Source organism: Athalia rosae, chromosome 6 (assembly GCF_917208135.1).
Source record: "Athalia rosae chromosome 6, iyAthRosa1.1, whole genome shotgun sequence".
Taxonomy (NCBI): Eukaryota; Metazoa; Arthropoda; class Insecta; order Hymenoptera; family Athaliidae; genus Athalia; species Athalia rosae.
This window is the reverse complement of record NC_064031.1, coordinates 11,733,998-11,757,471: the sequence shown is the minus strand read 5'-3', so window position 1 is coordinate 11,757,471 and position 23,474 is coordinate 11,733,998. Positions and strand designations below refer to the sequence as shown.

Below are 23,474 nucleotides of genomic sequence, written 5' to 3'. Positions count from 1 at the left end.
CTGATTTCCGATTTTTTGACCGTGCAACGCTTTTCGCACGGGTAAAATGAAAAACGAGAGATGACGAAGGGAACGATGAATTTTTTTACTTCGGTTTCACCGAAGTGCAGTTCTTCGGCAGTGTAAAGAATTTATCTGTGTCGAGTCTCTGCAATTTATCGAAAGATCGTTTCTGTCGGCGGTTAAACTTTTCTCGGACGTAAAGATCGTCGAGTTTATAACCGTAGAGACACGTCAACTATCTTCACAAGTTCAAAGAATCCATCCCAACCCCCAGGGATGGCATTTATCTCGAATTATCCGCAGCTCGAGAAACTATACTTTTTCAAATCGAATGTCGAAGTTCTGAAAATTACACGAATCGCCAGAGAATCGAGTGTTCACGTGGCAAACTACAGGCGACCGTGGTAATTAGCGTATTAATTACACCGCGAAAGTGAAACAAGAATTTTGACGATCACGGGCGAGAGACTCGCGTAATCATGTAATATCGGTGTCCTACGCGTAGGTACAGATACCGCATGGAATATAGTAAAGAGAAACAGCGCCTTCGGTATACCGCCAACGTTGGCCCACCCCTTCTCCCCCACTTGGCCTAAGTGTATAGACCGAAGCTTAATTACAGGAGGGTGGTTACGGGGAGGTTAGTTGCGTGGCGACGAAAGGAGAACGAGAAGGGTATGAAATATGAGAGAGGAGCGAACGGAGACGCGGGTGTTCTGGATATCAGAACCACCAAAAACATCTCCCTTCAACGTGCATGCCTGACTATTAGCGAGCGGGGAAGATATGCGATGCTCTTCCGTTGAAATTGGCGCGAGTGTGGTAGTTTCGGAGTATGGAAAGGGGTAGTTTGGCCATTGTGAAATAGCGTTATTAATTTTCTGGTAGTTTGCATTGTTCGGTTTACAAGTTGATGCTATCTCACGTTCATCGCGAAACATTGAGAATTGCAATTTTGAAACGGAACCGCGTGTTTTCTGAAAAAAAGAGACAATTTTTACAGAAGACATGGGAGCGCGTTGGTTCGAAAACAGATAACAATGCGTACCCCCACGGCGTTTAAAACTTGAATACAATACAAAGCCGAACGCGGCTTTATTTGCAACTGAACACAATCCGACCGTGTGAACGGTTGGCAAGAAAAGGACTTACAATTATTACAGGATAAACGGGTGTAATTCGACTCTTTATATCACGGATATATTTGAAAATTAATCGCTCGTTTAACCTCGAAGAATATTCGGGGGCTTTCGGGTGGTTCCTCTTTGGATATACGGCGCCTTATGAAAATCGGGACGCGATAGCAGATCCTCGTGCGAGAGGGTAGTCGATGCAAAAGAGTGAAAGGGATAGGGGTAGCACTTTAGGGATTTATGACTATAAACAAAAGGGGGAATTCACTGGCGCTGGAGAGTCGAGCTTTTATCCTTCAACAAGCATCAACCTTCACACGCGCGTGGCTACGAATTATTGATCTTTATTTATTTGAAACGAAGCTTTTTAGGGGGGTTTAGCCGTCAACGTTGGTGGAACAAGAGAACACAAAAAAAAAAAAAAAAGAAAAATAAAAAACACTCCGTAGACGGGGCTCGATGACAAAGTACGAAGGTACATGGGTGACAAGAATTCCCATAAGTATGTATTTTGAGAGCGTCGATCGAACCCGGTTCGCCTAAAGTCGTGGACATCATATACCTGCGTATACCTGCCACCCACTTCGGTCCAGCTGTTGACGTGTTACCGTTAAATCATTTTTCCGGTTCCTTTTGTTTGTTCAGAATCTAAAACGTTGTCTTGATCGATATGACATCGAGTGATTTATATACCGGGGGCAGATTTTAGGTGTTTTCCATCAAAATTTCCGACCGTTATATGATTTTAAAAGGCTTGTAATATGCAAATTTAATAGCACCGGTTTTCCCACGCTTTAACGAATCAACGCTTAAGTACTCACGGAGGGATTCTCCTCTCGTGGTATATTTTCCCGGAGCACCGAAACCCTGGAGGATTAATACAAGCCTTTTTTTCGCGTTTTAATACGCCCGAGGATATATTATACTTTATACGAACGGTATTTAAGGGGATGGGAAATTGGACCAGTTTCACCCAAGCTCTCCAGACGTCGTTTCTTGAATGAAACAATGACGTAGAGCCACCCGCACGGTTTTCTCATCCCATAGAACAACGGCTCACCAGCTGCAGGCTACTTTAGACGGTAATTGCGTGCGTGGAGGAGTCTTTGCGGAGTGTAAGAAATTTTCCCGATGAAACTTTCGACGAAATCGCTCGTATTTTGTAAAATGCTGCGCCGCCGATGTTGCCGTTGGTGCATCGTTGCTTCAGCGTGTTTTCCCTACGAACTGAAACTTAGCCAGGTTCGTGTCTCGCTCACTTTTTGTCCCTCATTCTCCAGTCTACTTCCTTACTTCGTTTACAATTCTGAATTCACCCGTGTAATAGAGGGTATGAGGTAAAGTTTAAACGACGATGAACCTTCGCCGTTGCAACAAAGCCTGGCGCAGTTTGAACGAAAATTGATTTTTCCAAACATGAAAGGTTCGAGTCTTTCAGAGTCCTCGGTTACGTAGAATTGAGCTCTACAAAGTAACGTTACCAGTTTCGATCCAACGGTCTGAGTTTTGTAACCGTAAGTCTTCTTGATACTTCCTTTATTTTAGCAGCGTAAACTTCTTCCGCAGTTGTGGAAGCTGCGTTACCGTCACGTTTCGCTATTCCCGACTTCATTTTCACCGCGATGCATTTCTTAAGCAGCATCGGAGAATGACTTATGATAGCTACGTTGAATATGAATACGGAATACGATATAAGGAATTCATTTTCCGAAGATCTTGTGTTTCGTTATTCAACAATAAACTCCGACAAAACTCTATGAATTATTTATGTAAACGTAGAGCGCAGAAACGGAAATAAACCGAAATCGCAAAAGGAATCCTTTAGAAACTTTTGAAGCCGCAAGTTAACGTTAACGTTAATAATTAATCACCGTTAATAATAACCAAGACCCGCATCACAGACTTCCACCCTACATAACGGTCCCAAAAGCCTCGTATAAGTCCTCTATATATACACCAGGTTTGGCAATGAACCAGCTTTTTCTCTCTTGGGTAAGGTTAGAAGAAAACGTGACGCGTATACCTATGCAGAAGCGACGCACACCCTCGATTCGGTGGTTATGAAGAAAATGGGATCAATTTTTCGCCCGTAGCCTCTATTCCGAATCGACTGATATTCGAAAAAAAATAATTTCGCAAAACGACATTTTGCCATAGCCCGTAGAACGGGGGCAAAAATTTTACCCGTTTATTTAAAAAAAAAAAAAAAACGGCGAAGCTCCGACGTTTTTTTTTTAAAATCGAGGTGGCAGCCATGATGTAAAAAATTACCAACTCGGATCGTAATTTGACCAAAAATATACCTGTACGGAAAAAAAGGATAAAAATCTATTCGATAAAATATATAAACTACGCGATGAATTCCTCGGGTTCGCCGATATAACTGTCGATGAATTTTTCAAGGCTTATAAAAACGCGAAGATGGAAATAATCCGCGTCTGAAGGGGTTAGTATAGTAAACGAGTTGTACCTTTCGACAGCGAGTTGAGTGAGTGTCCTGAGTGAGGTTGGCGCTGGAGGGAAAGAGATGTATAAAAATCGAGGTAAAGCGCCATTGGAATTCCGAGACGAAATATACAAATTGACGGGGTGAGAGTCGTCTTCGGTTTTGGCACCCGAGGTCTGGGGGTGGCACTCTTCTGAGAGAGCTGTCTGGATCGATAATACTGTTTTTACATAATCTGCGGCGGTCCCTGCAGCCGATATTACATAGAAACCTTCATAAAATTCATGGGCCAGCGTGGCGGTACGATCATGAAAATTTTCAAAGCAGCATTCACCCAGTGGTTTTATGTATTCCGACCCACATACGTAGCCACCCGCCACCGCACACCCACTACACCGTATACGAAATAAGGTCTCGGCTTCATCGGCTGATCGCGGGGAATGTTTCCCAAAAAATGAGAAAGTTGGAGCAAAAAAGAAATGAGATCGATATCGATTGAATGTTTATTTTATTTTTTTTTTTTTACCTACCCTCATTTCTGTAATAAGAATCGTTATATTTTTGTTTATCGCGGAAAAACCCCTTTTTATTGAACTACCTATATCATCGGCTTCTGGGATGACTATTCAAACTTTTATTCGCGATTCCAAACTCTCATAAAATTCAAACTCTTAGTACCTATGCCATCACATTTTCTTAAAAACAAAGAATTATAATTTACAGCCATTTTATATCGTCTGTAGACGATTTGTTTTTTCTCCTCCCACTTGTTCTACGCGTAGAATCTAGTTGATGAAAATATTTAATGATAATAACAACTATATCGTAGAGCCGGTAATAATGTCGCTAGGCGGTGGCCAGCCGGTGGCATCGTAATGGCAAGTAAGACGCTCATAAAATGGTCACTTGGTGCGACCGGCCATCCGGTGTCCCTGGGGCAAATTACGTCAGCCATATACTATGTACGTTGTGTGCAGAAGCTGGCGTATAAGTTTAGAAAGTGGGTAGGGGGGTAGAAAATGGCGAGGAAAAATATATTGGAGCGGGCCAACGGGGAAGAAAAGAAGAGTTTTCCTCTATACTTATATGGGAGAGTAAAAACGTTGTATACGTATTACAGGTTACGTAGAATACCCTGACATATACCTGAGAGTGTAGCGCACGTTTGTGTCGGTGTGTATCGTAACTACGTTGTTACGAGGTATTACAGCAACATTTATAGGCAGTTTTAACGTTTTACGCCAGATTTATCCGTTCCTGATTTATTTTTCGCAATGGATAGAAGCACTTATTTCGCCAGCTACTCCAATGGGGGACCGTGTCTAACAATACCCTCAGCCATTTTACCTTCGCGTAATTCACAAGCTTTACATAGATGTATATCTCTATATACCGTAGTATAATACCGATATCAGATTGTCAGCTGTTTAAAATTCGCCCACTTTCTCCCCTTTCGCTACTTGCTTTTTATTTATTTATTTTTTTTCTAACGAACGGTTATTTCAACTTTAGAATTCCGGTCCACCGATATTCGAAACTTGCAGCGAAATGTTTTCTTCGACTCCGCACGAGTTCTGAGTTATATTTATAGTACTTCTTGCAGCGTTTTTTCAGATTTATTCTTTTTATTCCTCTTATTTTTTCAATTTTTTCCCCCCAGTTAACGTAAATCCGGTACGATTTCTTTTCAATTTATATCCCCCCACTTTCCATTCTTCAATTCTCCCCTAGATCAAATTACTATAATTGCGGTATTCGCGAATTCATCAATAATTATCCAAAGAGCTGATCGGTCTTTCATTTTCGTTTTCGAATTATTACTACCGTACTTTACTCCTTCACCTTTTTTTCTCTCGGTAAATTCTATCGCTTGTCTATTTTCATCGCTAAACAATCTTTCCAAGTCTTTTGTTTTACTCCCTCTCATCGCAGTTGTGCACGACTGGGGTTATCCGTTGGGTAAGCCATTTTAGCAAGGTAGTTTGAAAATATACGGGGGGGAAGGGAGAAAATAATAATTATTCCATAAGTCCATCTTCTTCATCCACCTGCAGATACCCTCCTGTCTATCTACATTTATCTTTATTTTCCCTCTCTCTTTCTCTCTCTCTCTCTCTCCCTCTCTCTCTCTCCCTCTCTCTCTCTTGCTCTTTTCCTCTTTTGACGCGCTGGGAAAGTTAACGACTAAAATAATTAGTTGGTATTCATCCTCGCCGTAGGTATAAGCCGAACCCCTTTAGTTGGTTATGACTACAGCTTCTATTAATTATACACTTTCCTCTAGAACTTGGGTTCTGATATTGAAAAAGTATTTCGAAGTCTTCCAGTTTTATATTCTTATTTATTAAACTGAAGAAGGTAAAGTGAAGTATACGTAACAATAATGGGTAAATTTTATTTCTGGAAAGAAACACTTCGTGAAAATAATCTAGAAAAAGAAAAAAAACGACAATTCGAATAATTCCAAAATGAAATACAGAAAATTATCATCGGCGAATATGTACATTCAAAAACGATTTTGATTTCACGTGCAAACAAGAAGAAACAAAAAACAGTGAAAATGTAACAAGGTCTTGTGCCGAAATAGCAAACGCGCAAACGTGAGCTGGAAGAGGAATAATTCGAAAAAAGGAGCATGAAAAATGAAGAAAAAAAAAAGATCGTGGAATTTAATTTAACCGTGGTAACTGTATCACATATATCAGACGATAAATTTCCGTATGGTGAAATAAACCTGCGGTATATATAGTTGATTTTTTTCTTCCACTTTTTTTTCGGTCTTCTTCCATCTTGCTCTGTATTTTATGCACAGAACACACAAAGTTTCAACTATATTTCCGGACCGGGTATGTGATACGGACAATTTATGGAAAATATATGGAAATGAAAAGTAGAACGTGACTTCATTTTATTTTTATTATTTTACAGCACAGTTTTTTTGTTCACTGTTTTTCAAAATGTTTTTCGTTGTTTTTTTTTTTTTTTCTCTCATATCACGGCTACAGTTCGTTAATTATAATAATACGCAAGTTCGTCGTCGAGTTTAGATATACTACCTCGTTCCCCACCTATTCGTATGTATGCATACCGGTGTTGGAGTATAAATGTAACGAATTACTCGTGAAATCCATTTGAATTCATTTTATCTAAAATGTCAACGCCACGCCGCCCCGTCCAGCCCTCGCTCCGTACATAACGCGAACGCGCTTTTAAAAACCTTGCTAAAAAAGCGTTTTTAAAAATATGTTATCCACGCAACTTGCCATTTAACCATCAACGAGCTCGCGCTTGAATTTAAAATTTATTTTACTCCGCAACCGCAATCTTTTTTTTTTTTTTTTTTTCACTTTATTTATTCATTTGCCTATTCGTTGTTTCTGTTTTTTTTTTTTTCCATTTTTGTTTTATCACATACTCGCGAAACCACCCTCGATTCCATTTCACGGATGCGGAATGTATAACATAAGTACTTCAAAAAGTTATCTCGATTATTCTTCTGAATCCATTTACCCAGAAAAGAAGCGAAAGAGAGAAAGTGGAAATGGGGATAAAAAGCTGAAAAACGAGGCGACCAGGGGAGCACAAACTTTCGGACAAGTGTTTACTCCGAAGGAGGGGTGATAATTTTTTATTTCATGAACCCCGCGATTTTTAGGCACTTCACTTTTTACGAGTATGAGAAGAAGAAAAAAAGAAACAAACAACAGCAACAAAAAGAACAACTGAATTACGGTAACACCGTCGCATTCGCGTTTATCTACGTCCCTTTTACACGTACCTGATACTCCTCGTATTCTAGAAATTAATTTTTTCATTCATCGGTTTTCGGAATTTACATGTTCCCTTCAACAATTCTCGTGAAACTCCCTCCATTCGACGTGAATTTGAGCAGGTTGTAGTTTATCCCGAGGTGAGCTTTGCTGTTCCTTCGAACAAAGCTCTGCTTGGATTACATCTGCAACTAGACGGAAACACGACATGTATACGTACGATATACAATATACTCTACAAACAGGAGAACTACGTACTACATACGCATGTAGACGTGAGTGCACACCATACCATATAATACCTTATCGGTTATGGCTACCGTAAGACAATCGGGATCGCGGTGCTGCGGAAAAGTTTATATTTTCGCCAACGGAATATGCTCATAAAATGGCCGAACGCGTACTTGCTCTCTTGAGCTATAAACTATTGTCTCGTTTTTTTTTTCTTTCCCCTGATTTTCACGTATTCTCTCTTTCCTATGTAATTTCGCAGAATTTTTTTTCACGCGGTCTATTTCAGCCGATGGGATCCTCCGAAAATTTTATAAAAACTTGAAAACTCGATAGGATAAATGAAATGATTGCAAGGAAATAAATCCCTCTATATAAATAAAAAAATCTTGTATTAAAAACAAATGAAAGGGAGGAGATTTTTAATATTCAGATTATATTGACAATATTACAACATGAAGAATTTTTCGGGAGCCCGAGCTTATCTGGAGTCAGGTAGCCACGGGCGAGGGGTTTGTTGTGGGGCGTCACCTCTGCTCAGCCCCCAAGGTGACGTTTCACAACAAACCGCTGCGCTGCTGGCTACGCTGACTCCAGCAAAGCTCGGGCTCCCTCGTAGACCGAGAAATTCGAATATTACCCCTTACGATTTTTTCAAATTTTAGCCAAAACTTTTTATTTTTAAAAATTGATCGTATGGCACTTTTCTCATGTACTTAGACCTCAGGAATCCGAATCTGAAAGAAAAATTCATCCATCTCTGAAATTGACCGAGTTATCGTCAATTTTCAGCTTTTTCAGGTAAAAAATGAAAAATTGATCTTTTAGTCTTTTTTAATGTGATTTGAGCTCAGAAATCCGAATCCGAAAGTAAAATTGATCTATCTGCAAAAATGACCGAGTTATCCCCATTATTTCGCGATTTTTGTCATAAATTTGAGGATATCTCGAAGGGAAAAAATCGTAGCTCAATTTGGACAACGGATTCGTATTTCTGAGGTCGAAATACATAAGAAAAGTGCCATGCGATCAATTTTTAAAAATAAAAATTTTTGGCTAAAATTTGGGATTTTTCCAAGGGGTACCCCTTACGATTTTTTCAAATTTTGGCCAAAAATTTTTATTTTTCAAAATTGATCGTATGGCACTTTTCTTATGTATTTTGACCTCAGAAACACGAATCCGTTGTCCAAATTGAGCTACGATTTTTTCCCTTCGAGATATCCTCAAATTTGTACCAAAAAATGCGAAAAAATGGGGATAACTTGGTCATTTTTGCAGATAGTTGAGTATTTCTTTTGGATTCGGATTCCTGAGCTCAAATTACATTAAGCTAGACTAAAAAATCAATTTTTTATTTTTGACCCCAAAAAGCTGAAAATTGGCGATAACTCGGTCAATTTTAGAGATAGATCAATTTTTCTTTCAGATTCGGATTCCTGAGGTCGAAAAACGTAAGATAAGCATATTAAACTTAATCAAAACAATGATTTATTTTTTGCTCAGAAATCGAATTTTTTTTTGCTTCTTCAAGAGTAATCTTACATGTAATCAGCTCAGTATCCAAATCTGAAAGCTAAAATCATCCACTCATGCAATCGATCGAGTAATCATCATTTATTCGCTGTTGAGAGCAGAAAAATTATAAGTCATATCGATTGGTTTTACAATTAGTCGTAGACCCACTTTGATTCGTCGCAATCCATGCATGGGTCGAAATATTCGAATTTCTCGGTCTACGAGGGAGCCCGAGCTTTGCTGGAGTCAGCGTAGCCACGGGCGAGGGGTTTGTTGTGGGGCGTCACCTCTGCTCAGCCCCCAAGGTGACGTCTCACAACAAAGCGCTACGCTGCCGGTCATTGCGAACTGATAGAAAAATCATGAATTATACAGCGACTGATTGTGAGGGGTGTTCCCCTCACGCGGTCTATTTCAGCCGATGGGATCCTCCGAAAATTTGATAAAAACTTGAAAACTCGATAGTATGAATGAAATGATTGCAAGGAAATAAATGAATAAATAAAATAGAGAGAAAAAAAGCGAACTATGCGTACTTTCGGTGTGTGAACGATGGTAAACGTGTACTTTCGTTCAATAGAAATCCCTTGTGTATGTAAGGAATTTCAAATTTTCGTTGCAAACAAACAGCATCGGGGTAAACTGATGTCACGAACGACGAACCAGATGAGGGTCCTTGCTTTTTCATAGATGTATATATATGTATTCCTGTGCACACAAGTATACGCACCTATATTTATTATGCACAGTTTTATTTGATTTATTTCCATGTACGTACATACCTATATTTATTTTTATTCTCTTCCGTTATACGCACTCCTCCACGTATATATTTTTGTAGACAATGTTTTTACAAACATCAATATAGCGATTCGCACATGGCATGGGCAATGGAAAAAGGAAGTAAAAAAAAAAAAAAAAATACATAAATTTATATTCCAATTTTGATTTACTAAATTCATCGATTGAATAAATTTGAATTCCGTCAAAATTTTTCTACGTCACAAAAATGGTACATATATACTTATGTACGAAGTAATTGTTTGCTTATTTGATTGGATGATTTTCTTTCCGTGCTTTTTTCCATCGGCGAATAATATTTCGAGGAGAGGATGGAGCAAAAAAAGAAGCAACTTTCGCAAGAGTTTTGAATATTTTATCAAAGTGCCGGGGAAAACTTCCAAGGCCCGAAATATGGAAAACGAGGTCGCTGTCCACGGTAGTGAATAACAAACAAACACACACAAGAAGAATGAAAAAAAGAAGGAAAAAAGTGAGAGGGAAAAAAGAAAAAATGCGTTATCGTTGTGCAGTCGTATGTATCCGGGTCTGCCCCTATCTTCGCGCGAGGACATCGCGTGGGTCTCCTGACGCCTGTTCACATAAAATTTCCCACTTGAATTGCGAGATGATCCTTTCCACTTTCGTGTCGATTTTCAGTTCTTCACCGTTATACGATACTACAATTTTCACGTACAGCTATCGCGAGATTTTTTTCGTTTTTCTATTTCCCGTGAAAAACCAAAAATAATAAAAACGAGAGGAAAAACAAAAATGTCCTCAACAACCGTAAGAATATAAGGGTGAGATCGCGTATTATACCGAAATTTGGAAAATCAGTGTACCCGAAACCTTCCATGGAGATGCAGATTTTGAAAAAACAAAAACAAAGTTATGAAAAATTCGACTTTCGCATAAGATAAAACTTTTCATAGTGTGTACCACGAGTATACACCAGTATACATACGTATATGGATGAATTTTTTCGACTTGCCCTTTTTTTTCGTTTTCCGTTTGTTTTTTTTTTTCTCTTCACGATTCGCAGGGGAAATCTTTTCCGATGTCGTAAAGATACAAAAGAACAAATGAACGTTGCACGTTACTTTATACCATAGTATATACTATATACAATATACACGCGGAACTTTTAAACCGCGAATCGTGCAGGAAAAAGGGAAAAAACGACGAAAATTAAGGGATGAGAAAAAAAACTTGTTACTAGAATAAGAAGGTAGATCTGTTATGGGATTAACTGGTTTATTATTTAGTAAAGTTTTTCCTTCTTTCTTTGTTTTCCATAAATGAAATATAAGACCGCCTCAAGACTACTCCGGGATTAGTTATGTGTATCTAATCTATGTACAGATACATGTACGTATATACACGTGTATATAATACGAAACTCGTAGAGATATAAAGTGGATTTTCTCGTATTCTCTACCGACCAATAAAAAGTTGCCCGAAGCCACCGCGTCGCGGTCTTAGTTTTTAGCCCGAAACCGCCATCTGCTGATATTATATTTGTCACCTAATGTCCTGCCCGGAGCAACCCGCGACTGCTCACCCCGTGGATAAGACGAAAGGAAGATCGAAATCTCGGGGCGGGGTCGTCAAAAAAGTAGCCGACCGTCAAAATTAGGAAAAAAATAGTTGAAAAGAAAAATATATAACTCTCTCAACTTACGGCCCTGTACAAATATTGTATATATACCCGATTCTCTAACGGTGTAACGGTATAGTTCATATTTGTCTGAGAACCATTTTCATTTATATAAGATAAAAAGTAGGTGCTTTATGCAACGTAATTCACTTGTTCTTTTGATCCTTTATAACAGTTGTTTTGTCTCCGGCGAATACGTACATACCTATACGCGGTATGTGTACGGGGTGGTATGTTTTCTACTCCGTACAGTGGTCGTATAGTTCGGCGTAGCAATTAGCTCTTAATTACCCCCCTACTCACCTTGCCCCGCTGCAACGGGTTGAAATTTTCCCGTTATTCCGAGCTCACGGATTTTGTCAGGATTAAAACTTTTTAGACGGTAGTACAATGTATATATATATATATATATATATGAAAAGGGTAAGCCCGCGTGTACAAAGAGGGGTTGCTGCTAAGACTGGAAGAAAAGAGGAGAAAAAACCAGACGGGGATGAAGAAGTAGGAGAAGGAGAAGAAAGAATTAAAACAAAGAAACGAGGAGAGGAGAAATTTTCTACTACTCGCGTATACGTAATCGTTCTCCTTTTTTCTTTCAATTGCTTTAAATCATGCCACGGGTGTTAAACTCAACGATCTAGTTGGACCATTCCGTTGAATTACCGTGCGAAAATTAGAGGAATGTATATATTTGAAGAATTTTTTGTTTCTCTTTTTCGGTTTTTTTTTTTTTTTTCGTTCCGCTCTTTGGGGACCTCGAGAAAGACCGGCGTTGCACGTGGACTGAATCGAGAGGAGCGATGAAGAGGATAGGGGGAATTAGAGCCAATGAAAAGAAAAAGTAGTAGGTGGTGCAGTGCCGGAAATATCAGGTATACTTATAGCTCCTACTCGAGGAAAACTATTAAGAAGATTAAAATACGATTTCCTACTCCTTGCGGAAGGATTAAAATCAGTCCGAAGTCAAAGTTTAGTAGGTATCACGCTTACAACTTTTATTATATACCTTACACTCAAAGTGAAGTCTAAGTGGGTGGAAGAAAATACGAACTTTTGAGTTCATCCTCGTCATCCCCACCGACACTTTCTTACTACCCTGCATCTCGTCAATCCTTAGAATTAGTTATATAATCTAAAGCTCTACCTGAAAAGTTGACTCTTAAACCTCCGTAAACAATTAGCCCATTAATTAACTGGATTTAAAGTGAATTGTTTTTATTATCAAAGAAAAAAGCAAAAACTTTTCAGCACTTTACGACATTTGAAGCTGCTCAGGCGATGTGATTCAGCAAAAATGACGAACGGACGCCATCTTCGACAAATTTTCAAGTTCTCTTTTGGAAAACAAATCGAGGCTCTTTTTTGGCGGAACGAAGATTGAAAATTCAACCCTTTGGTGGAATACGCGAATCTTCTTATTGGTGTATTTTTGGGATTGTGATTTTATAGGGCGGTAGCTATTAACATTCAAAGTTAAATATATCGGTCGTTGGTTTTTTTTTTTCATCGGCTTATCGAGGATTAAGAGGGGTGAAATGGCAAATTGTACGGTGAAAAGAGGTAAATTTAAAAAATGCATCGACTACGAGCGAAGTAAAGGAAAAAAAATGAAATAAAAGGGTGGAAACGCGCGCGGCGTACGTCTCGGTAACCACGTATTTTTCGTGTGCACGATTACTTCCAAATAAAATGGATGTAGCCATGAAATATCTGAGATGAATCTCAAAAGATTCCCAAGGTTTTCCAGCTCTCTAGTTTTTCTTTCTTCTCCTCCTTAATTCTGTTTGTTTTTCACAATCGATCTTCAGCTTGAAAAGCAGAAGGAAAAGAAAAAAGCTCAAACAAAATGGCCGAGAGGGAGACAGAGAGTGAAATCAGCAAAAAAGAGGCTTATGGCGTTCAGGCTTAGCCCCTCTGGTTCTAAACTTTCTGTACTGTCTCGTCCGTTTCACATTTTCGTTACGAAGATTATTCGTGACTTCGGCTACGCCGGGATAGACCTCGGGTAAATCGGAGCAAAGCTTGGCCGCCCTCGTCCCGATGACCCTCGCCATTTTTCCTTTCTTTATTCACTTTTTATTACCGTACGAATTAGTTGATGAGCTTCGCTTGCCCGGAGCTTGATTCTCACAGGGCCACGATTCCTTAGCGAGAGGGTTCGCAATTAATGTCAATCAATTAATAATAATCGTCGTCTACGTCGTCGTCGTCCTCTTATTAAAATCATCATCTCGGAAGATTTGTTTAACCGTTCGCCTCTCGAATAAAAAGAAAAATGAATAAAAAATTTCGCGACGTAGTGTAGGCGGAAAAGACCTCCATATATTTGGTACTCCGTCAATCGAAAAAAGCAAAAGATGAAGAAAGAAAAGAAAATGAAGAAAAAAATTCGCCACCGCGTTTGATATAACCAAGAGGTGAAGAGAGAACATCTCCTTGATATAACCGCTGCAGCTGGTTACACAAGCAAACCTGTACCAGGATTCGTTCATTTTAATTAGAATATTTCTTCGCTGTAAACGATTCACTCAGCTGTTTGTGTTCGATTAAATTCCGTCAGAATTCTCGTACTCTGCACGCGGTTCACGTGCTTCAACGAGCATCCCACGCCCTTCGATTCTGGTGGAAAAACTCCAAATTCTCATCAATTTTTCTCAATCCCCAACGTAAAATATTATTCATCATTTGAACGCGATATTTTTAATGGTTCCTCGAATTCGTTGATCGGTCAATTTTTTCGCCATTTCGCCACTCGGGGGAAATAAATTTTCCGCAACAACTATACAAATAGAAAATGCTTCGGTGTTTCAAGGGTTTTCCAAAGAGAAATAGATGACCAGATTAGGACGCGACCCGGTTCCCCTTCTTTCGCTTCTTGTATCTTCTCTTTTTATCTCTCTCCTTCTTTTTACTTCTTCCACGATTGTGTTTCTCTCGGTTCACCCAAAGGTCAAGGGGATACATCGGAATCCGGAGATTTCTCTTTTGTACCTACTTGTCGCCCGACGCTGACTTCCTTTCACCCGGTAACAATTCCCTCGTCAATTTCCCAGCTACGCGTAGAATGAAAGAATGAAAAGAAAAAGGAAAATCAAACATTCGTCGGAAAAAAAAAAAAAAATATATAAAGTATGAAAAAAATCGAGTACGTATAAAGAGTGCATAAAAAGAAAAACGAATCGATCCTTGTCTGTTGTAAAAAACTTATCTTTCTACTTTTATGTCTTTGAAGATAAAAAATGAACATTTATGAATAGAAATATCGATGGATCATCAATGAGATATTCAATAATAATGATTTACGAAATCTATATTTGGTTCTGCTTTTAGGCTGGAAATAAAAATTTCTTTAGCACCACAGGCGATATTCCCAAATCGATTATGGAATATATTATTACATTTCTGGAGTTCTAAGGTAGTCGGTATATAAATATGTATATATGTATAAAGTGCGCTATGCTTTGTACATATATATATATATTGTGTATATATATGCCCATTCCCATATCCTATTTCCTCCTTACCAAGAATCTCGGATCGTCTGCTGGAATTTAACGAAATCGGATCTCCGCGCGTCGACTTCCTATAGCTTTCTCACGGGCGTTTCTGCTTTTACTTTTGATTTTATTTTGCGCCGCTGCTTTCGAAAGGATCCGAGCTTACTGAAAAATCTCTGTATGACCTGCGGAAATCTATCTTCAAAACCAAACTCGCGAAAAACGACGATATAAGGTGTACGATTCGAGTAAATTTTCAATTCCAAAAAAAAGGAGAGAAAAATATGTTGGGGTAACCCAAAAGTTTTGTAGAAACTTTTTCAAAAATGATCCAACAGTATTTCAAATATCATTTTGGGTTTTTGAGGTATTTTTTTCCTCGTGATAACTGAAAATCTTTCTCATTCATTTCAAATACAAATAACAAAAAAAAAGTTTCATCGTATTCAAGTTACACAAAGCCCGGACTTTCCTTAATTGTTCCCTGTCCCCCTTTCTTTCCCTCATGACATACTTTCATACCTAATTAGTAACAAAATCAACGAATATTAATTTTTAGTTCGATCGAACGTTTCTTTGAAGTTATACAGGTTGTTGATAGATAATTGTGCCAAACTCCAGTGTGTGATATAATGCACTTGAACAAGTAATCTGAGGCGAGCAGCCCATGACCGGAATTGTCGCGTTCAGGCGCTATCGGACATCGAAGGTCGCAGGGAAATAACAAAGTCAACGCCTTGTCATTAGCAATACCCTACTTGAAAGCTGCGAATCGCTCACAATTCAGAAGACGAAAGCTCTAAGTTGTGGTTCATGCGTTTTGTGCTATATTCATCAATTTTTTGAGCTTTAATTATTTAGAAAATCAATATAATTGCCAATGACCAGGCGTTGACTATGCTCTTTACCTTCTATGTGATGTAGATGTCCCGTAAGCGACATCTCCGGACATGGGTCGCCCATCTCAAATTACTTGTTTAAGTGCACTTTATCACCCCCTTGAGTTTCGCACAATTATTTATCAACACCCGTATGCCTAGCGAACGAACATAATTTGGAATTTAATACACCTGCACATTCGTTCATTTTTTATCCATTTTCCATTTTCAATTTTACCTAAAAACTTACCACCTTCGTGCATTATTATGCTCATCGTATACATGTATCGTGTATATCTTGGTATACATGCCTCATGCAGCATTGTACGAAGTAACCTTCAATTAGACAGTCAATTAACGCGTTAATTGCCGCAGCAATTGGTAAAGGAGAGCTGTTGGCTCCCTGTCAGATGAAGCTCCCAGATTTTTATATCGAATCTTTTTTCTTATTTTTTTTTTTTTGTTTTTGGTTTTTCTTGCCCTTCTCTGTTATAATTATCGTTATATTATTTTCTCTTTTATTACTCGTATTTTAAAAATATAAAAAAGAGAAAAACGAACAAAAAAAAAAATAAAAACTGATCGCTTGTTCCGAATTACAATTACACACGGGAGGTCGGTTGGTTTTCTTCTTATTTTTTTTTTTTTCTCTCGGGTCACCCCGTGAATATGAAAGTGTTTTATGCTTATACCGCCACCTTAATTTTCATGTATAACTCGAAACTTCCGGTGTGTATCATTGAATTTACTCTTTACCTCGGTTCCTTTCCAAGGCAGCGATTCCGCTGCGACTATATCGCGTTGATGACGTAACAAAGGACACGGATGTCCTTTGAGGGACCCTTCCTTGCCCGCAGGACGGGGTCGCTAGTATGGCGGGACCAAGAAGCGGTCACAAGAAAGCGGACGAGACGGGAATTCAGCCCAGAAAAACAATACGACACATTTTCCCTATATCTCCGGCGCGTAACGTGAGACGTCACTCGGAGCTTTTTGTGCCTTTTTTCCTTTTTGTTTCTTTTTTTTCTTCTTCCCTTTTGAGGTAGGAATTTTATATCTGCCCGTGACGAGAATCGCCGATATCTGTTCCGGAAACGGGTGTGTTTGATTTGATTAATTTTGTTTTGTTTTTTTTTTTCCACTTTCTTTTTCATTTCACTTGTACGTAATTCGAAATTCCGGACGTTTCACCGTTCTCGTGTAAAAGTAAAAATGAATCTGGTACAACCGGAATTATGAACCTTCCCTAATTCGGACTCGTCAAAATTCAGGAGGCATTGTACGAGTTCGGTGTGTACGGTTACGTATACATATACACGTATATGAGCCGTGTGCACGTATATTGATAAATTTTTTGGGGGCTCGGTGCCCTCCCTGTCCATCGGAGATGCTGCGGTGGCGGTCGTTGGTTGTTCGGGGTTGAATTGTTCTCATGTACGTTTCAACCTAATGAAGGTCGAAGACTAATAATACCCTTTGGTCAAGAGGCTCGATGAAAGGGTTTTCGGCCCAACCCCCCGACGGTGACCCTTCGTCGTGTTTCCCAACCAACGGGGCTAAATTATCATCCTTCGAATATATCCCACGCGTTTATTCTCTCTAACAGCTATAACTTAGCGAGCCGGGAAAGACTCCTAACAATGTAGTTTGTTCGATGCAAAGTCATACGGCTGTGTTGTACATAGCTAACCAAAATTATTGATCCATTTGACTTATAACTTGTATAGATTCATCACGATATTCAACACCAATTTACGCCAAACTTCTCACTTTGATTTTTTTTTTTTTTTACCTATAAACGGAGTCTTATTCGTGGGAATGGTGGGAAGTCTGGAGTGATCGAGAAATATTTTCCAGTTTTCCAAAACTGGATGAGGTTTGGTTGGAAAAATGGCGTCCGATCGGTACGCGTGTAATTCTCTTCGTCCACGGTTTTTTCTTATCAGAATTTTCAAGATAGCATTAAACGCGTTACTCTGAGGATTCAATTACGTTTTTCGAGCGCCGCTGCAGCGTCTTGAAGAACAAAAAGCTCGAATTACATTCTAGCGAATGTATCTAACCAAGCGCAGTTCACGTGGTGCAGCGGCAGTTATCCAGATGAGGAAAACTGAAGAAGCGAGAGAGAAAAGTGGAGGCAAAAAAAATAAATAAATAAATAACAAAGAGATACTGATAATCCGCGCGGTAAGAACCACAAGATCGAGTGTAACGCGAGCTCTCACTTCCTCGTGTTTCGAGAGTTTAAAAACTTCGGTTGGTTCTCCTATTTTTTTTTTTTTTTATTTTTTTTTTCTCTACTCTTTTTTTCTCGTCGGTGGGTTTATCTATGAAAACGGAATTGGGCCACTTGCCGCTACTGTTTCCACTAGAAGGGTTTTCCTCGCTGAGTAAATACATGTATACTCCCGAGAGAAACTGGGAAAATGTATAACGAACGTCTAAAACCCGTGGAGTGCAAGGGGGTGATTACAACGGGACCAAAATTCAACGCTATACCGGATGCTGCTGCTTCTGCTGTTGCTACAATCCAGTGTACTCGCGCTATACGTGGCTCACCCACCTATACCTCCGGTTTCTATACATAGCTGCTGGCTGTTACCACTTTGATACATCACCGTGTGATAATCCTATCTGCAAACTTGCCGGCTACTCGCAGTCCATTGCGGCCGGTTGCGGCGAACGCTTTCACACCCATCCACTGGGTGGACCTGTTTCCCCCGTCGCGCCTCGTAAACAATGAGAACTCGGGCACAGATTTTTATTAAATTTTCACCACTTTCGACAAACGAAATTCAACCCGCTCGGGTGAGGTCCGGAGCGCCTTCGAATTCTTTTCGAAATTTCAAGAAACTCGACGAAAATCAATCCAGCGTCCTCCAGATTTGACGAAGAATGGACTTTCGACCCCCGCGGCAAGTCGAGGGTATTTTTCCCTCCGCCATCACGCGGAGTTCCCTTTTTTTTTTTTCCAATCGATCGATCGGATCCGAGGTCTGATGCGTTCGTCGGGCGTCAGACGATATTGTTGAACACCTAGTAGGGTACGTCGTAAGAGGAACATGGTGATATAGATACGGCATCCCGTTCGCCGTTGGTAACTGTCGCGAGATACGCGATTAGTGCAGTTCTATGACTTAGTATAGCGGTCATCGGGGAAGATGCTCGGTCTGGTAATACAATACGGTCTAATGGCCTGCAGATTAGCGCCAAGCACCTCTACGGTTAATTACATTTAGCCTTTTCCATGTCCATTGAAGTCCGCGAGCACCGGAAGACCCTCGCACCTGGTTATAGGGGGATCGAAAAAACTAGGGATAATCAATCTCCGAACTACATCGTTTATCGTGAACGGGTTACACGACTTCTCGTTCTCCGTAGAAAATATTCTTTACTCGATGTGAAATTTTCCCACACTCCGAAATCCTCCCACATCACTTGATCCCCGTAGTTCGAACACGGGGGACATTCGTGAGAACGCGTTGCGTAATGTACCTATATGTACATACACAAATTTCTATGGGTACATATTTTTCAAAATAGGATCTCCACGACGGCATCCGGACGGTGACCCGAACCACCGTACGCGTATAACAACGAAATGCCCGGGGCAAAAATTCTTCTCCGACAAAGAAATTTCTCCACATTCAAAGTAAACTCTCGGAGAAATCGCATATTACCTACATGTACGGTATTATATACGGTTACACGTGCACACGTACCTCACCCACCTATATAAATACACGGAATACCACGCGACTGCAAACGGATATAATACCAATTCCAAGCGGATTCACATCATTCTTTGCACGTGCGTTATATGAATTTTTCCTCGAAAATTTTGTTTCTTTTCAAAACTTATTTGTTTTCCATTCCCGATGTTTTTTTTATTTTTTTTATTTCTGTTTCATTTTTTTTTTTTTCGTTTCTTTCGCGAAAGGGATAAGACCCGCGCGATATATACGCTCACGCTCCATAATTTTAAATAATCTCCGCGTACGCGCCTCGCAGTTTATCGTACGTAATAAACCGAATTTTGTATAAACCTCTCGCCTCGCCCCACACATGAGAATTTAATGTCAAAGTATGCAAAGGACGTTTTACCTATACGTATCCGCACGTCTGTATATAACATTTGCGCGAAATTCTCACGCGTATGTACAAGACGTATATATATATATATATATACATGTATAATATATTCAACGCAAAGCAAAGCAAAGCGCGTGTTTCAAACGCACGTGTACATGTACGCGGATTATGTGTTACATGGTTAAATAGTTTTACGTGTACATAAGGCTACGTGCGTTTATCGCCGTGATATTGGTAACAGCCCTCGCTGCAGTAACCGTAAATTCAGCGGTGTTTGTTTGCTATAAAATTGTGTGGATTTATGTGTGAAACATTGTATGTGTGCGGGAAATTTACTCGCAGCAGCGTTGGTATAAACCGATGCCATGGTAGTCGAACAAAAATTGCGACAGGAGCAACGGCAGCGGCAGTTAATGTTCCTATAGATGACAATTTGACGGATTTGTAACTCTCTCCGTATAATTGACTACGTTTATCAACTCGTAACGCGAAGTCGAATTGGTCTACGCACACACCAGCGGATGTATGAGCGGATTGCTCATTGGTTTACGCGGCGATTTATACCAATCAATTTTGAGCGTTCGAGTCATTCGATAGAGAGGATGACGAATAATTGTTTGAATTTGATTGATTGCAGTTTGTCATCTTCTGAGGAATGGAGTCGCGGCTATTTTCGGTCCGCAGAGTCCCCATACGGCGTCTCACGTTCAGAGCATATGCGACACAATGGAAATTCCACACCTTGAAACTCGATGGGATTATCGACTCAGACGGGAAAGCTGTTTAGTCAATCTCTATCCCCACCCCACGACGCTTTCTAAGGTTCGTATTTTCTATTTTCTATTTTTTTTTTTTTTATTTTTTGCGGCTTGCCACGAAATTTTTCCCATTGACATTCTCTTTCTTTTCCAAACCTTCTTTAAGATTCGAAGATTTTATCTGATTTTTTCTTTCCTCCTTCATTCTGTTTCACCTATAATGGAATAAGAAAGATTTCAAACCCTTCAAAAAATCCATGCGCGTATTTACGAATTGGGTCTGAAATGTGATTAAGATTATTGAAATAAGTTTTTAGAAGAGAATCGGTTTTAATTTGAAGTTCTGCAAAGTTTTGAATCCATGGGGTGATTTTCATAGGACTCTACCGAAAATCAATCTATATATAGGTCGTAAAAGAAGAAAACGAAGAGAAGTAAAAAAAAAAAAAAACAACTCGGGAGGGAAAATTCTTCTTTCCCGCAAATATCTTACCTTAGTACCTACCTTTACTTCATACCCCGTAGCCAACTTTTCCCTCCAAGACTTTCAATTAAATCTTTAAGCACGAAAGGATAACCTCCCCTTCCGCTTTTATATAGCCAAGGGATTTTGCACGAAGCAATTTCCCAATCCTTTTAACTCTTTATCCATATGATGTACAAGTTTCAAGTTCGGTTGGGCGAAATTTCAAAGTGAATCGCGACCTGCGTTTTATTTCAGCTATTTCCTTTGAACTTTTTTTTTTTTTTTTCTCTCGTCTTCCCGTTCTTATCGATAGCAGAAAAAGGTTACGGAACTTATATCAGTACCTCCTTCGTTTCGTATTTATTTCCGTACCTCTACGTTCTGGAAGTTGAAGTACCGAAAGAAACGAAGAAGAAAAAAATGTACCACTATAAAATTTTATGTATAAAATTCAATGACCGACCGCAAAAAGCCTTCTTTTGATTCGAACGGCGAATGGGAAAGACGCGAGCTACACGAATACATATATACATATATGTATACATCCGTACACCGTGCATTTGTGAGGCGGAAAACAGAAATAGAAAAACATTTCGATCCACTGCTCGATGATATTGCGCGAAGTGAATCAAAGGGGAGTAAATGCAAGCCTGTGACGGGAACGGAAACCCTAAGGTCATATGTATCTCTTATGTACCTGGAAAGCAGAACTCGTTCCAGGGTCCTTTGATTCCATCGGGTTATATCTGATCTCCGCACTGCACCGCGGTGATCTCCAGGGAGACGTGTACAGGTATTCCCGTATAGATGCCTCAATTACGTGTTTTATATGCCTGAAGAAAAGAAGAAAAAAAATCCAAAAATACGTAGAAGAAAATTTCAAACTTGAGATTTCTTTGAGATTTTTTTTTTTTTGTATCTCGGTAGGGATTTCATAAAGTTTTCTGAATTATCGCAGCACGTTACGGGGTACGTGTGAAGATAAAAATGAAGTTGAGCTATTATTTAATTTTGTCGGTCGCAGGCCGGATGTAGTAAGTGCATACCCACTTCGTTTCTTTGTTCTTGAATAATATTAAATTCTTGAGAGATACGGAGCTTTTTCGTAGTTTGAGCGCTCAGTAGTTGGACTAACATATCAGTATATAGGTATGTAACAGGTAGACCTGTGCGCCGGTATACGTGTCCTCCATGTATCATAGCCATATACCAGCGCGCTTAAAATTCACTTGACTTCCACGAGCCAAAGAAGCTGCGAGTGAAGAGCTTTTCGCGCGGCTGCACACTCAACGCGATCGTGGAGACTTCTTGACCAGGGAAACTAAGCCCTGGGGAACCTCTTAGCTCTTCTAGCTCTAATTTTGTCTCCACTAGACTACTCCAACGGATAAAAGATATAGAGTTCGAACTTTACCCGCTCCATACAACCCCCGCATCCCCGAAACTCTACGGTCCTTTTTACCCCGTAATAGCTTGAAAATATCATACTTTTTTTCTGGAGTCAATCTCATTTTCCCCGTTGCAAACATTCAAATTCTACGGATTGTCTTTTCAACGTTTTTCTAGCGAGTCTTGAAAAAGAAACACGAGCTTTTCAGATTTTCAAACGCGAGCTGAAAAAAAGCGCACGGAAATAAAATCAGGGAAAGCGGGCGGGTCGATGCGTGGGTAAGTTAGAATTTCCCGATATACCCGTACAATCCACTTATCGTTCGTTCTAAGCGTTTGACGCTCTTCGTTTTATAAAAATGCAGTTTGTCCGGCGGGCGTTGTGGTCATTTGGCGGGGGCCGATGTTGAGGATACCTCTGTATGTATATATCTATGTGCACATCGCGAAGGTTAGAGTACAAGTACGTATGTACGTACACGCGATCGGTTGCGTACATATGTGGTCCGATCTATGGCGGAGGTTTCAGATAGCAGGGGCACGAGTATCGGTTGATCGGTTCGGGTACGTGGAACGTTACCGTTGGAATTCAATTTGTATCGCTTTCCGAGGCTGTGTGCAGCCGGGTAACCCCGCGTAGTAGGAAAACCGGCTATCGGTTGTTACCGCAACGAATTTCTCCGCAATGTGCAGAGCCACCGCCACCCTTGCGATTTCGTGCCATTTCTCCTAATTTCTGTACACACAGCCGACCGCGCGCAGTGTGTAAAGATACACCACACTTGCACACCGACTTACTGAACCGAACTAAGCTCCTCGCGTATTTATAACCTGCCGGTTTCTCCTTCGCCTT

At 39.9% G+C, this 23,474-nt stretch overlaps 1 protein-coding gene across 8 annotated transcripts in view; it reads left to right on the top strand.

Moving 5' to 3' along the window:
• Positions 1-23,474, top strand: part of LOC105690594 (glutamate receptor ionotropic, kainate 2) — a 150,419-nt gene that overhangs the window by 85,642 nt on the left and 41,303 nt on the right. For all 8 annotated transcript variants that reach the window (XM_048656459.1, XM_048656455.1, XM_048656456.1 and 5 more), the window contains one exon: positions 20,646-20,830. In XM_048656459.1, coding sequence (XP_048512416.1) covers positions 20,646-20,830 — 185 coding nt within the window. The remainder of the gene's footprint in view (positions 1-20,645; positions 20,831-23,474) is intronic.